The 16,355-nt window shown below is 48.6% G+C and overlaps 2 protein-coding genes across 3 annotated transcripts in view; both read right to left on the bottom strand.

The window, feature by feature from the left end:
* Positions 1-1,282: 1,282 nt before the first annotated feature.
* On the bottom strand, positions 1,283-8,074 carry KLHL35 (kelch like family member 35). Its single transcript, XM_065745720.1, has 7 exons — positions 8,009-8,074; positions 6,014-6,908; positions 3,944-4,128; positions 3,296-3,414; positions 2,664-2,852; positions 2,006-2,194; positions 1,283-1,471 (listed from the first exon to the last, which is right to left on the bottom strand). Exons 2-7 carry the CDS (start codon positions 6,901-6,903, stop codon positions 1,283-1,285), a joined length of 1,761 nt encoding a protein of 586 aa, XP_065601792.1. The 5' UTR covers positions 6,904-6,908; positions 8,009-8,074.
* Positions 8,075-11,392: 3,318 nt separating this feature from the next.
* Positions 11,393-16,355, bottom strand: part of GDPD5 (glycerophosphodiester phosphodiesterase domain containing 5) — a 158,423-nt gene continuing 153,460 nt past the window's right edge. For both annotated transcript variants that reach the window (XM_065745754.1, XM_065745755.1), the window contains exons 15-16: positions 16,017-16,129; positions 11,393-13,902 (exon numbers count right to left, since the gene is read on the bottom strand). In XM_065745754.1, the coding sequence (XP_065601826.1) occupies positions 13,787-13,902; positions 16,017-16,129 (229 nt within the window). In that variant the 3' untranslated portion in view covers positions 11,393-13,786. The remainder of the gene's footprint in view (positions 13,903-16,016; positions 16,130-16,355) is intronic.

The raw sequence follows: 16,355 nt of genomic DNA, 5'->3' as shown, positions 1-16,355 counted from the left end.
TTCTCTTGAAACATCTGCAGTGGCTTCCCAAGTACAGGCAGTCCTTAGGAGAACTAAGAACCCCTTCAAGCAGACATGCCATGGGAGTAAAGGTGAAAGAATGAATTGCTGAAGGCACAGGGAATAGTAAGAGAGCTTTATTTATTTTTTCATTTTTATGGGGAGACAGAATTGTGGTCCTCAGAACATCAGCCTATAGGAGAACTAAGGTCTCTCTGTCCCTGTCTATCAACAACCTGCCTTGATACAATCATGCTTTCTTTCATGTTCGTTTAATTATCTCAATGAAAGGTGACAGTTTCTTCTGAAGTAATCATTTGCATTGTAAACTAAACTGTGGATGCAATTTGATTGCAAATTAAATTGCCCTTCGACAGCTTGTTTTCTGTCCTCAGAGGAACCACAAAATGATTCAGGTTGGAAAGACCTTCAAGATCCCCAAAGTCCAACCATCCAGCTACCACTGCAAGCCCACCACCAAGAAGAGACAGCACTCTGTGCTTTCAGGGGACAGACCCTCATACAGTAAACGCAGAATGGACTCATTGTGTCCTATTTAATTGGGCTTTCATGGATTTAGCAGATACATTTTCCTGGGGTATCAGCTATGAGGTCTCAAACTCAGCTGTCCACTGTAGTAGAATTAACTGCTCATGGGCATCAATGACCAAGCGTGGTTTGACATGGGGCACTACGGAGCTAAATGCATGAATATGTGAGAGCTGAAGAACTGGATCCTGTAAATGCAATTGTGTCTGCAACAGCCCTGAGTGTCAGAGAGAAGCCTTGTACCAACAGTACAGAAAATCACTATCTACATCCATAGAAGGAATAAGTTTTTTTTACAGCAAGCAGTCAGGACAAGGCTCTGAGCACTGATGGAGCTTTAGGTGGCCCTGCTCATTGTGGGGAATGGGACCAGAGGGCCTTTAGGAGTCCCTTTCAACTCAAACCATTCTACGATTCAAGGAAACCTAAAAGAAGTCAAACTCAGCAGTTCCAGGAGCTGCAACCCTACTTGAATCTGAGGGTGGCAAGGTCTGCAATGCAGCTTTCACACAGCCCAGCACTTTTTCATCCTCTCACCTACATCAGCATCAAAACCATTGGCATCATTAGGCCTGGGAAAAAAAAAACAACACAAAACAACAGTGGTGGGAGCACATCTTCAGTGGCTTGTGTTGCCCTTCCCTGCAGAGAGACAAGCTGCCTGTCCACACACGTGGCCGCTGACCCAAGGGGAGGTTCTGGGTAAGAGAAAGATGCTATCAAAGCCCCGTGGTCATCTGTTCATGTGCTGCAGGATGGTGACACAGCCGTGGTAACTGGTACAGCGCTGCAGTGGGGGCTGCTGCTCCACGCTTCCCGTTACAGGGTCAAAAGTGAACGCTTTGTCCGTGCCTTCCCCGTTCTCATCTCGGCCACCCAGGATGTAAATCTTCCCCCCGCACACTGTCAGGCCACAGCTCTCCTGGAAAGCAGAAGGAAAGACTGAGAGCTGAGGAATGGCCCTACAGCTTTAGGCAGCGGGACTGAGCAGGAGTGCATCACTGCTACGGGCTCAGCCCTCACCTGTCCTGCATGGGGGGAGATAAGCAGGATGAGTGGGGTATGGCTCTTGGGGTACTTCAGTATTCTGGTTTCAGGCACTTGAAGAACCTCAAGCCAATGCCAGCCCCCTGGTATAAAACCTTTACCTTCAATCTCAGCAAAGCACAAATGGGTATGGTTTATTCTACAGAGAAGGCTCAGAGCTTCTCTCCTGATATTAGGAAAAGTTGTCATGTGAATATTAGGAAAAATTTCTTCACAGAAAGTGCAGTCAGACACTGGAACAGGCTGCCCAGGGAGGTGGTGAGTCCCTGGAAGTGTTTAAGACAAGGGCTGAAGTCACATTGGGTGACATGGTCAATAGGAGTCACAGGTATGGGTTGTTGGTTGGACTGGATGACTTATCGGCCTTCCCAGCCTTAACAATTCCACGATTCCTAAATCTTTCTCTTACCAGGGGCCCAGGGAGGACAGCCACTTCTTGCCAGCTGTCTTTCCTTGGGTCATAGCTGAAGATTTTACTGAGGAGCCCACCTACAACATAAATGATGTTGTCCAAGCAGACAGCACTGATGCACCTCTGGTAGAAAGGAGTGGGAGACAGGAGTGTCCATTTGTTGTCCTCTGGATCATAGCACTGGACCTGAAAGGAAAAATGGAGCTATGGGAACATAAGTTTACCTCATCTTCCTGCTCAGATGAAGATGATATCCACTAGAAATAAAAGAAAATAGGTCCAGAAACACGGATGGGAGCTTCAACACTCAGAGGACAGTGCCTCTCATCATAGAGATGGGGGGCTTCTAGCATTCCTTCTTCACCTGGCTGGGGTCTTGGGCAGTTCTTTTGAGGGTCTATGCCTTCAGCACTCCCAGACAGATTACCAATTGGTCCTAACTGACACAGCACATAGTTAAATATTCTGATATTGAACTGGGAGCCCCTGTTGCTGCTCTCAGTGCAGCTCAGGTGCCACCTTCCCTGGAAAACTATTTTTTATCCCCCCCCCCTGCTTTAAGTCTCCTTCCATTCTTGATGTTCCTTGCTTATTTGCACCTCTTGGTCCCAAGTTCCACTTCCCAGCCATCCTCATCCTCTTGCACCAGCCATACCTTGTCAGTGTTAGCAGTGTCATCCACAGCACCACCCAGCACATAGAGCTTGTTCAGGCAGGAGACCACGGCTGCTGAGCTCACGGCCTGGGGCAGTGGAGCCAAGGTGGACCAGCTGTTGGAGAAGGTGTCATAGCACTCCACACTAGAGAGGCGATAAAAACCATCAAAGCCTCCCACAGCATAAATCTGCCACAGAAGGAGCAAAGCAAGCCAGTTAGAAACTCCTGGACCCACCAGATGGACTACACGACATCACAGTGTACTAGAGCTGAAGCTGGAACTTGTCCAGCCACAGAGACATTTTCTCCTTAAATCCATCACACACCATGTTTGAAACACCCCAAACTGCGTAGTTTTCACTCAAAGATTCAACACAGTCATCTGCAGAAGTCTTTTGGCAGCCCACGGTAGATCTTATTGCTACAGGTGGCCTTTGTGACTAACTCAGGCAGCAAAAAACACACAGAGCTAATGGTTTCAAGATAACATCCTGGTTTTCTCCCATCAAAACCACCTCTAAATGACCCAGAAGACAAACATGCACTGACAACGCCTCATTGCACTGGGAAATGGGAAAAAGGGAAGGCTGTTACAAATGGGATTGTTCCAAATTTCAGGCCAGGCCCTACCTTGCCCTGAAGCGTTGCCATTTTGTGCCTCCAGCGGCCTTTCTGCAGACAAGCAACCTTGATCCAGACATTCAGCTGGGAGCTCAGCACCCAAACATCATTGCTGCTGATGTGTCCCCCTGAAAAATGGAGGAACAGAGGGCTGGTACAATCCCAAAGACACTCCCATCACCCTGGCACACCACTATTTTATATGGCTCTTCCATGCAATGGAGCAATCTAGGCCAGAAATTGCTGTTGGGTTACTCTCACATAAACTCAGCTTCCCAAGGAAGATACCCTCTGAATTTCAAGGCACTTGTTACTCTACACTGTCCCTTCTACAGAGATCTTCTACAGGCCTTGTATTTTAAATGAAGGATGGACAACTTCCAGCGTGGTTGGATACCCTGATGGGGCACATTAAAACTGACTCATTACACTGCAAAACAAACCCCCAGATAATCAGGAAGGAAAGTTTTCTCCCAGTAGTGCCATCCTCCCCAGAAGGCTCTAATTGTTTCTTGGGACAGCAAAATCCAGACCAATCTTCACTAAGAAGTGACTTTGTTCTGGAGCTGAGATGCATGCCGATGAGTTCCAGTGAATAGACCCCAGGAGCCAAACAGAGGCCCAGGCAGGGACTACAGCTGTCCCAGGACACCTCACCTGATATGTAGACATCATTCTTCAGCGTGCAAGCAGCAAACTCTGACTTGGTGTAGCCAGGCACACTGGAGAGGGCCGTCCACTGCTTGCTCTTTGGGTGATAGAGATCAGTGAAGGGCAGTTTCAGAAGGCCTTTCTTATCACAGCCCCCAATGATGATGATAACTTCTGCCAGCTCCATGAACCTAGACCACAAAAGGCATGGGTAAGTCCCTAAGTCCCTATCCCATTTAGGATGTTGGCAGCACAAGCCAGTGGGTAGGGAAATCTCCTTTCCCCCATCAACTACCAATTTTCTAGTTAAATCATTTCACACACACACCTTCCCTCGTCTGCACATTCAAATATCTCAGCTTGGATGGGAAAGGGTCCAAACTTCGTAGGGAAAGAAAATTGAGAACGACCTCTGACAGTCCTTCGTGAGATTGCCTCCTGCCCCTCACCCTCTCCTTTCTTGCACGGTGAAGACTAATCCTCAACACACGGCTGCAAGCGTGGAAATCTGCTCCTGGCAGCCAGCCTGCAACATGCTCTCTGCCTGGAGAGAGAAGTGTTTCCAGGAAATCTCATTCTCTCCATCCCTAACAGCAGAGAGCAGACGAGACAGACAGGAAAATCTTGCCAAGTAGTAGGTGGCAAGAGAGGAACAGCTCTGCGGGAGGAGAGAGGAGAGGAAGTGAGAAGGCAGAATGGGATTTGAAAGGCTTGGTACCATCCCCAGCTCTGTCTTGGTTTGTGCAGCCTGAGACAGTTCACTTTAGACTGAAGTTGCAAAAGGAAGGGAGTTAAAATGGGAATGCTGTGAGTGGGTTTTGTTCCCAGTGAATTTTAGTCTATGTGCTTGAAGCAGGCACCACAGACTGCTACTGAGCAGCTCTTCGTGTAGTGGCCTGTTGTCACATTCAGCACAAACAACTCCAAGCCTCACATCAGACTGAAAGTGCTTAAACCATCCCCAGAGGCTCATGTCACACTGAGTGACATGGTCCAGAGCAGTCACAGGCACAAACTCATGGTTGGATTTGACAACAGCAGTGTTCTTTCCAACCCTAATGATTCTACACTCCTATCTTCTACCCAAGCTGCTCCACTGAAAGGCAAAAAATATCTGCATTCCTTGGTCCAAAGCGCAAAAGAACACAATAATTTGGTCCCACAGCCACAAGTTTCCTCTAGAGAAGCAGGGAAAGGTTTACAAACCATCTGGTTTGATACAGCAACCCATCCTAGAGCAGAGGTGTTCACAATGGAGTTATTCCTTCCACCATTGGTGATTTTAGCAAGCGTGTGCTGAAGGCACCAGCGTGACTATGAAGCAGTAGCATTGGCTTCAAATATATCTAAGTCTAGAAAATCCAAATGTCAAAAAAAAAAATCACAAAGATGATCCCTATCCCCAGAAATCTGTTCTCCTTTATATCTTCCACTTTCCACTGCCAGCTGCCTGGGTCAGAATTTTTTTATCTTCTTGTCAATCAATAAATCAGAGGTAAAAAAAAAGAAGAATTTGAGGTGCCTACATAACTACTTGGACTGTAGCTTCCTTTTTTTCCTGGACATTAATTCCTGACCATGCAGCTACGCCTTTGAGCTAGGTACCATGCTGATAGCTGGAAGGCTGAAGTGAAGTAAAAGGAAAAAGGAATCACAGAATGGTTGGATTGGAAAGGACCTTAAAGCTCACCCGGCCCCAACCCCTGCTGTGTGCTGGGTGTCCCCCATCAGCTCAGTGCCCCATCAATAACGTTGGGCACCTCCAGGGATGATGCACCTCAGCTCTGGGCAGCAGTGCTGGGATCTCACCACCTCTAAGGAGAGAATTTCGTCCTTGCATCTGACATAAACGTCCCTTCTTTTAGTTTAAAATAGTTACTACCAGTAATAAAACTGTTGAAAACTGTTACTATAAATAGCAGTGGTTTATTGGGCATGGTGAAGATGGGCTGGATGATCTTGGAGTGCTTTTCCAACCTTCACGTTCCTCTGATACTAATCAAAGAACTCCAGCCCAGCTTTAAGATACGTGAAACAGAACCACGCAGGTCTAGGGAAGGTGACATTGGGTTTTACCTCCTGGGCCTCGATCTCAGAGAGCTGACCTCATTCCCAAGGATGTAGTACTTGCGGGCTTCGTGCAGCAGAGGGATGCACTCCTTTGAGTCCTGGATGAGCTCATCCATTTCTACCTTCTCCAGGAAGTAGGTGGGGTTGAGCAGTGGCAGACGCACGTGCTCAAGGAGATCCTTCAAGGCTCCCTTCCGAGCAGGTACGTCGTGTCGCACCCAGCGCATGACTGCTTCAAAGACCACCTCCTCCTTGGGGACCACCAGCTGCTCATCAGACAAATACTCAACCAGTTCCTTCACGCCCATCTCTAGGAACTCTTCATGGCACGACACCTCCACAAAACACTCCAGCATGAACCTCTTGCTTTTTTCTGTCAGGGATGCGATGGAGAACGAATCAGCAAACTTCATGATGCCCAAACAATTGCAGGGGTGAAGCTGCCCTTCAAGGAAGCTGATGCAAGCATCCCTAAGCTTGGAGATCTGCAGCAAGTCAGACAGTTCCAAGATGCCCTCCACATTGTCTTCTTGAATGACGATGCTCCCCCCATACATATAGTCAAGAAGGAGAGACATAGTGGAAGCAGAAATCTTCTGGATGTTGACAATATTCTGGTGGCCTTCCTTGAGACTGCCACCAAACATCGCCCGGAAATAAGTGCTGTTGGCTGACAAAGTGGCACGGTGGCAGGGGAACTCTTGCCCGTCAATTAACAGCACCACGTCTGTGAAGATGCCGCCGTGCCTGTAGGTGTTCAGAGTCTGGAGGATTTGCTCAGCGTGGCAGGACCCACTGCAGAGCTTCACGTGCAGCTGCTCTTTGCTTGTGTCACGCGTTGCGTTTTCCAGGCCACTTGTCCTGTAGCTTGATTCTTCTTTCATCATCCGATGCATTTTGACTGGGAAGCAGTGCGGGAGGTGACAGATCAGAATGGTTATTAAAATACCTGACCACAGTATCCAACAGCACTGTGGTTTCTGCATCGTTCTCGGTGACATTAGGCAGCACAAATCCACACAGGCAGACTTTATCCTCACCCAGAGGAGCTCATCCTCTATAACCAACATTTTCTCAAAACCAAAACCCAGATGTGGCCTCTAGGATATTCCCAACCCCATCCCAGTACACCAAACTCTTTTGCTTGTAGATTTTTCTTTCTAAGCCAGTTGCCTTCCCCAGTCTATTCTTTATTAACAAGTCCCACAGGATTTCCTTCCCTTCTGACATCTCAGAGCTCCTGTTAAGCTCATTTCCCCACCCTACCAAATTCAAACCATCCGTGTACCACTTACTTCTTCCCAAGAACCATCCCCACCAACTGCTGCTGCACAAACACAAGTCCTGGGAGCAATTGAACCTAGGTCTCTCCCTGCTTGCCCAACTGCTGCATCGTTTGAGAGTTAAATAAGAGGCATGGCAATGCCATCTCTTTTAAGAGCCAGCATCAAGCTTTCAGGTGGGGTGTCAAGGAGGGCAGTCCTACTCCTGCCATGGGGGCATACTGGGACCTGAGGAGCAGTGAGGCAGTGCAACAAGCCCTACGTAAACCCCTAAGCAACCCTGGGGGAACAGGTGGGGACTCCAGGCATCCCAAATGGCACTGAGAAGTGCTCATGCTCCAGAAGGGAAATCCTGTCAGTTCAAAATGATATAGAAAAGTTACAACAAAGGCAGCACAGTGAACTCCGCATTTTGCCAGCTTCAGCCAAAGAAGACAAACATCCCTCGTTTCATCATTTCTCACCCTGATCCGTGCAAATTTCCAAGCCCCTGGTGTCAGTAAGCTTACAAAGAGAGACCTCCCCTGGATAAACTCAAAGTTCTCTCCCCAGCTCACACCCCTCCTATTCTGCCCATGATGTCAGCTCCGAGGAGAGAGCGAGCTTCGCCCAGTGCCCTTACCCATGCATCCCTCCATGCCAGCACAGCACAGCAGTGATCTCTGTGTTCATGGGGATAAAGCTCTCCCAGCTGCTAGAACACGAAGCTCAACGTTACCTGACCCAATGGTTGAGTCCTCCAGGTGGGACCTAACAAACACAGCCTCCCTCGTGGAGATCACCCATCCACATCGGGGTTCTGCACAGGGATGAGTCTCCTCCACTAAGCACGCTCAGCCTGTCCCTGGCAGTGCTTGGGGAAGCACAAAAGCATTGCCTTTATGCTCTCTGCTGAAGAGGTGGGGGAGAAATCTGCTTTTGTTTCTCTGCCGGAGAGCTACAGGGCATTAGCCATGCAGCTGTCAGTAACAGCCAGCCTGGGAGGAGCCAGGGAAAACTCATCGAGGATAGGGGAAAATACAGCACACCAGGGCAAGCTTAAGAGGGACGAGCCATCTGGAGAGCAAATTGGGGTCCAGGTGGAATGATTCACTGGATAGAGACTCCAGCTTGCTGGAAATCACACTAAATCCAGTAAGTAAAATACATCTCTGTGAGCAAAATAGGGTGCCTGTAACAGGGATAGACTGGGTCAGGCAGAAGGCACAGTGCCCCTCATTAATGTGTGATAATTAGCTAATTAGATCCACAAGGACAGACAGGAAGGTTTGCCCTATGTGGCTCTCCTCCAACTCAATGCTATTGCTGGCTGAATTTTCAGAAGATCATAGCAGGGAACAAAGCAGCCCTGAGGAAGACAGCGTTGGCCTCGTGAGGTAACCATCCACCTCAAGATTGCCAAAACCCTTGATGCAATGCAGCCCATTCCCTCCCTTGCCCAGCATCACTTCGTATCATTTCACACTAAGCAGAAATACAAAGAACAACCAACCCTGCCTGTTGCTACCCCAGTAAAGCCATCCTTCCTTGGTGTTCCTGCCCCTGTGTTCATGCCAGGCCACCTAATAGCACATTTTCACAGGCAACCTGCACTGTGCTTGGCCCCTTCTGTGTCCCAGCGTGGCTGTCACTGTGTAAAGGCTGTGCTACACCCCATGCTTATGGTCAAATTGCACAAAACTGAGGGCGTTAAATACCCCAGGTATCTGTAAGAGGACACTGGGGTGTCTGATAAGCAGCACTGCAGTGAGGACACCTTGTGTGGGGGCAAGAGTTCATCCTCTTGTTTGCTCCCAGTGCCTTGAGTCTCCTCCCAGGATTGATGCAGACACTAGAAGCAGTGAGCTGGGAGCCCTACTCCACTGTAAAATATCTTTTTCACATGAAAGATAATCAACCCATGGCACGTGGCCTACAGAAGGCACAAAGCTACATGCATGAAAAAGACACAAAAGGGAAATTGATGTTTGTAGAGACAGGAACTGTGGGAAAAGCTCTTTGTGAACATGGAATGAAAGGAGCAGCAGAGTCATTGAGTCAGAAAGAGAAAGAAACGGGAAGGGGAAGGGATGGAAGTGCATACTGTCCAGGATAGCAGTCCCTGGCAGCACTGCCCATGGCTTCACCTGGCTACAGAGAGTCAGGAGACTCTTCCTACCCTCGTCCAATTAGCAGCAGTGAAAGGCATCCAGGAGGAGACCAAGGCAGAAGAGTGAAAAAGATGAGGAAGACAGAATAATGACTGGAGCAGGAACTTGGTCCAGGAAGAAGAGAGGGAGAAAACACAAGATGCTTAAGAGGAAAAATATCAGTTTCCTATTTCACCCGTGGTCACTCCCCACACTAACCTGACCTCTGCTCCAGCCAAGCAGATGCTGCCTTGCACCAAGAGCAAGCCTTCAGCCCCGTGTCACTGCTGCCACTCACAGCACAGCTGGACTTCTCATGGCCACTTTTTGCAAGCTCTGAGACACGTGAAAGCTTTAGCAGGGATATAAGAGATGCTTTGTATGGCAGGTTACTGTAGACCTATGGCGTGGCCACATCAGCATCACCTCCCAGACCCAAGTCTACAACTCTATGAGTAAAGTGAGGGTGCAGGCATGGTCCCCAGGTCCTGTGAGAGCTAACACAGCTGTACCACTAAACTTGCATGAATAAGGGCAGTTTTAGAGAAGAAGAAAGAGTTAAATAGCACAACGCTGGCTTTCCCAAGCCGTTTGGGCTTAGAGCCAGCAGCCAATCCTCAGCTCTTTTATTTGAAGAACAGACACAGGCTACATGACTCTTATTTCTCTGCCTTCAACTTTTAGTGCCTTTCCCAAGGGTACAGCAATCACAGCCTCCCCTTATGGATTATTCGGTACTGTGGAAATCAGGAGCTCTCCCTCTTCCCCTTAGGGGAATTTTATTTTTCACACTCAGATGGTATTCCCCGAGCCAGTCAAACCCAAGGACTGACTATCCACCACCAACCAATGAGATACTGTTGTGTTTTCTTTAATCCCTTTCATCTGTCCCTTAATGCAGCCATTCATAGGCTGGAGAAAACAGCTGCTTAACAAAGAACAGTCCCAGCCTGGCCTAGACGAGATCCCCTTCTAACCCAAAGCACCCTCTGTCTGCAGCTGGGAGCAGATCTTGGGCTGAAGAATAAGAATTAGAGCAAACACGAAGCAAGCTTTTCCTTTAATACACACTTTCAGCAAAGTGCTGCTCAGGGACTTCTCAAGCTGGGTCTTACATCCGGGCTATTGAGTTTAATAAGTGCTGATGGACGTAAGAGCCAATTATTCCAATTCAAACACGCTCATGTTTTTTGGTCTTCACAGCACCCTGGGGCAATGACTTGCATAGTGAGTGTTAGAAGTAAATTGCCTCCTGTTTCTTTGGCTTAAAACTGCTGCCAGATGAGTGACACGGGTGTATCATTGTCCCCATGTGGCCACAAGCACCAAATATTTATTCGGCAAGTTATCATTCCAGACTTGGGTCTGCAGAGCCACATCCTCTCCACTTTACTGCTTATCAACTACTGTCAGACAAAATGTGGACGGCAGGGAGGATGCAGCACAGCTACTGATGTCAGAAAGGAGGATCTCCAAACCTTTCTCTGGTCATAGAATCGTTAAGGTTGGAAAAAACCTCCAAGACCCCCAAACCCGACCCCAACCCATCCTACTGACCACGTCCTTCAGTGCCACATCTCCACAGTTCTGGAAACCCTCTGTGGACAGTGACTCTCCCACCTCCCTGGGCAGCCTGTGCCAATGCATTAACACTCTTTCGGAGAAGAAATAGAAACTGTTCCTAATTCCCAACCCGAGGTCAGACCTTGAGGTTCTCCTACAAAGCACAAAATGCAGAAATACACGAAAGGTCAATGCAAGAAGAGCGCTCGAGCCCAGAACACACAACAACCTCACAGACTGGCAGGGGAATACTGACAGTTTATTTCACAGAGCATCGCAGAGTTCGTTTTGGTCTAGCTCTATTTTCATCAAAAAAGTATATTCCTTTAAAAAAAAATGTAGCAAATCTTCAGGACGATAACAGTAACAGTCGGCGCATTATGCATTGTTTGGGTCTCATCAGAAAATGAATTGTGAAGACAGTGACTCTTGGTTGGATGGCTTTTAACACTTCCAAGCTTTTAAGCACTTCACCTTTCAACAATGTCATCATCTCTGAGGATAAAAACAGAACATGCGGGTGATTATCAACAGATGCCAAGATTCAACAACAGCTCTCACTCGGCAAGGACAATCCTCCAGGAAGGTTTCAAGGCAGCACCTCATTAAGGGGAGAAGCAACTCTGCTCTCAAAAACCTTCAAATCCACCAAAACCTTGCAATTCTTCAGAAAAAAAGAAATCGTCACCCACCACATTTCACAGACTCGAGAGAGTACCATTGAGAAGATCAGTGTTTGAGGAGGATAAGAGGGAGCACAGTCTAGAGACTTGTTCCATCTACATTCATGAAAACCCAGGGTAGATGCAGACGAATTAAAGTCTCAATTTGCACTGCTTAGAAGGTGTGCACTAAAGCATCACAATTCGGAATTGTTTACTTGCACTGTTAATAGAGGTATTTTCCTTACATCACTTTGGCATGCCATCTTTTCTTTCACACAGCTGCAGTGACCTCTTCTGCACTCTAATTCTTATGCACCGAACCCAAGATTTTGAGGTTTCAAAACGCTACTTCAGTACATTCAAAATTCAGAACTTCAGTGCTGCCACGACAAGGACAACCTGCTCGAGGCTGATGGTTGTGGCTTGCTTTTCTGGCTTTTCCAGGTTTGCTTTAGGTGTCCAGCAGGAGGCACATCAGCATCCTCCAAACCTCCCTTTTCTGCGAGGCAACTTCTCCCAGGGCTCAGCTAGAGGGCTCAGCCCAAACTTAAGGTCACATTCCCTCCATGGGAAACAACTCCCATCGTCCTGGCATTTCCTAGGCAGGACACACCAAGCTTCAATGGAAGCTTGCACTCGATGGCCTTTCCCACTTTGCACATTGTTCCGACCATGACCTGGTGAGGAAAGGAGTGACCCAACACCAGAAGGCCATGGGGATTGAGCCAAGAGCCATTCACATCACTGACAGCCTTCCAGCTTCATTCAGCTGCCTTGGGAACCAGCTTGGTGCAGGCAGCATGGTGACCCAAAACCAGGCTCTTCTTAGTGAGACCTTGGAGACTGAGAGCAGGGAGCTGAGCAGCCCACCCCTGGGCTGTATCGGCACAGGGATAAAATGCAACTGCCATTGGTGTGGTCTCTAAGCCTTATTTCATGGTTGTTTTTTAAACCTCTGCTCTAGGATTTTGTTTTCAAGCCTTTTACACTGGGAGTGTGCATCTGCTGCAAGACTGTTGCTCCTCTGGAGGACGCCAACATGCAGCTTTGAAGATGCTGGTTTTAAAGCAAGGAGGAAACATCTCCTTGCAGGAATAAATTACTGTCCTGGGCTACTTTAGCTTCCAAACTATTTACATCTCCTTCACCCAGGGGCATCTGTTGGGCACAGAGGGGCTCACGCTGCTGCTGCTCCTCCTCCTCCTGCATGGATGCAGTGAAATAAGGAGCAACCACGAGTGCCACGTGGCGTGGCAGGCACTTCAGCCAGATGGCAACAGTGACTGTGCCCTTGGCATTGCTTTTTGCAAGCCATCCAGGCACCCACTGGAGCCCAACTCATGGAGAAGACAGAAAAACAACAACAAAACCAAAGCACTGCTGCCAGCAGAGGCCAATCTGCAGCTACTGCCCAGGATTTGCTTACAGATATTTCAAGAAGGACATTTTTCTGTCAACATCCAGGTTTTGGGGAAAGGAGGATGGGCCAGAGAGAACGTGCCCAAGTGTCTGAGCCAGTGCAACTCCTCCCCCAGCTCTGAACTCCGACACGGAAGAGCAGTGCCATCTCCTCTCCATCTCCAAGGAAAGCTGCTCTCCTCCAAGCAACCTCCTGTTCAGTCATAGCCAACACTTCATTGCCCAGGAAGGGAAGGGGGGGAGGAACAAAAACAAAACAGGGAGAACAAAAATGACACTTCACAAGAACTTCACCACATACAGTTTAAACAGTTCAGCTACACAGTCAATGCATCAAGGGGAGGAATGGAGCGGGGTGGGGGGAACTGTCCCAGACTCCCCCCAGGGGGACTTTAGGCTGTCACGTCGAGGTTCAAGTAACTTCAACCATAACGTAGAGGGTTTAATGAACACAGTATTTCCACTCATGCCCTGCAAAAATGACGCTCAAGAAAAAAAAAAGACAAAAAAAATCAGATTTTCTACATATTTACAAAAAATAAAAGCCCCTCAATCTCACAACCAGGGAGGTGGAGCAGCCACTGATAGTGGAATGGGAAGGGGTCTCTGCCCAACCAGCAGTTCCTCAACGTTTCCCATCCCATGGCAAGCAGGAGAGCGTGGCTCTCATTGCCAGAGTGAACAGGGGGTTGGCCACATGTGGGGTTGGGCTGGAGCCCCTCAGTTCATCCGCAGCCTGGTGTCCCGATGATCCGTGGGGGTGACCATCTCGTTGGCGTAGCCATTTTCAGAGCAGAGGGACAGCTCGTCTGTGGTCTCCACACCATTGTTGATCTCTGGGGAGGGTAAAGGAGGGAAGACATCGTCACAGTGGTGCAAGATACAGGAGACCCTCATGGATGAGTAGCCAGTAAAATCATAGTGTCACCTAGGTTGGAAAAGGCCTTCAAGACGGTCCGGTCCGACCACCAACCTGACCTCCCAAGTGCCATCACTAAACCACATCCCCTAGTGCCACATCCATGTCCCTTAAGTACATCCAGGGATGGGGACTCCACCACTACCTGGGCAGCCCATGGCAATGCTCGAACACCCTCACTGTGAAGAACTTCCTAATGTCCAATCTAAATCTCTCTTGATGCAACTTGAGATTCAGATCCATCTTACCCCAAAGGGAATTCCCCCCTGACTTTAGTAGCATTAACCCAGCTTAAAATCCAGTTATGAATTACCTCCAAACTGGAGCTCATCTCTAAATTTCAGACCCTGCAAGCCCCATTGTCATCAGAAGAAAAACTGGACCTTGCCACACACGTGATGCTATGCCACAGGCTGAATTACTCACCTTTGGAAAAAGAAATATCTGAACTTCATCTCTACCCTATTAGATGTTCTGGAACTGGGAAGACTCCTGCAGTCACTGGTTTCAGAGAGGAAAATGTACACCCAGTGATGTTTCAAATCATATACACCAACCCTAAGCAAAACCATAGGTTTCTGAGGCACAAAACATTAACATGCACCCATGACCTCAGAGAGTACTTTGTCTAAGAGATTTCATGCCTAGAAAACAGTGGGGAGGCTTAATTTTCCTCTTATCAACTGCTTTCTTACTCTGTTTCACCTGGGTTTACTGCTCATTTTGACCATCTCTGGAGGGCAGAATCAGGTCTGCTTTCCCCACAGTAAAATTTGAAGCATGAGTTGTCTTTGTACAGTAAACCCTAATCCCTGCTGGAGCTCTCTAGCCCCTGATATGAGGAAAGAAAGTCAAGAATAGAGCCCAGGGGCAGATTATAGTCATATTCCTTCAAATGTGAGCACTCCAGCTTCACACACTGACTTCAGCTTTGTGAAGGGGAATGTTTCCTTCTTGGTACACATTTCTGAGACCTTTCTTGGAGGTGGGCTTGGACAGACACACTGAGAGGAATGCCGACATGGAAAGGCTGGGAGGACGACAAGGATCCAGGCCTACCATGACAAGGATCCAGGCCTACCACGACAAGGATCCAGGCCTACCACAGCAAAGATCCAGGCCTACCACAGCAAAGATCCAGGCCTACCACAACAAAGATCCAGGCCTACCACGACAAGGATCCAGGCCTACCACAGCAAAGATCCAGGCCTACCACGACAAGGATCCAGGCCTACCACGACAAGGATCCAGGCCTACCACAACAAAGATCCAGGCCTACCACAGCAAAGATCCAGGCCTACCACGACAAGGATCCAGGCCTACCACGACAAGGATCCAGGCCTACCACGACAAGGATCCAGGCCTACCACAGCAAAGATCCAGGCCTACCACAACAAAGATCCAGGCCTACCACAACAAAGATCCAGGCCTACCACAGCAAAGATCCAGGCCTACCACAACAAAGATCCAGGCCTACCACAACAAAGATCCAGGCCTACCACAGCAAAGATCCAGGCCTACCACAACAAAGATCCAGGCCTACCACAACAAGGATCCAGGCCTACCACGACAAGGATCCAGGCCTACCACGACAAAGATCCAGGCCTACCACGACAAGGATCCAGGCCTACCACGACAAGGATCCAGGCCTACCACGACAAGGATCCAGGCCTACCACAACAAGGATCCAGGCCTACCACAACAAGGATCCAGGCCTACCCCAAAACTTTTTCTTAATGTTAAATGCAGGATTTAAGAACAAATTGGTGCTCAGACCCACACTTGTATGGGACTGATGAGCCAGAACCACATCCCAAAAGTGACTGTATCTCACAACTGGGTCACCAGTTGGAGACGACACTCGTATCACTGAGGGATCTGGTCAGTAGATGTGGTGAGGAGGGGTTGAGGTTGGACTTGGTGGTCTTAGAGGTCTTTTTCATCCTTGGTGACTCTGTGACTCTATCTCCTCCAGTAGCTGGGCGATAACTGAAGGATGAAGAGTTTGAACCCGCCAGCCCCAATCCGTACCCGAGAAGATCAGCTTCTCCTTCATGATCTTGACGTCCCGACTGGACCGACGGACAGCAGCACTGAGCATGATCTGCTCTGGGTTGTAGGTCCTGATGCTTCCTAAACGCCACCTGCAAGAGACGAAGGGGATGTCAGGGGCTGGGTCTCCCTCAAAGTGGCCACCAAAACTTGGAAGATTAAGTCCCACAGACCCTGAACGCTTCCATGCCCTTGCGCCTACACAACCCCGCATGGTAGGAGGATGTTCAGAGATGAGCATGTGATCTCAGGGAGGGTACAGACATGAAAGCAAGTCACCTCTAAACCGCCTTCGGCATCCCAACCCCGCAAATTTCA

This window comes from Cyrtonyx montezumae, unplaced genomic scaffold, assembly GCF_038088225.1.
Source record: "Cyrtonyx montezumae isolate F1298 unplaced genomic scaffold, pur_monq_1.0 scaffold_37, whole genome shotgun sequence".
In the NCBI taxonomy this organism is placed as follows: Eukaryota; Metazoa; Chordata; class Aves; order Galliformes; family Odontophoridae; genus Cyrtonyx; species Cyrtonyx montezumae.
The sequence above is the reverse complement of the archived record's forward strand: the minus strand, read 5'-3'. Positions and strand labels throughout refer to the sequence as shown.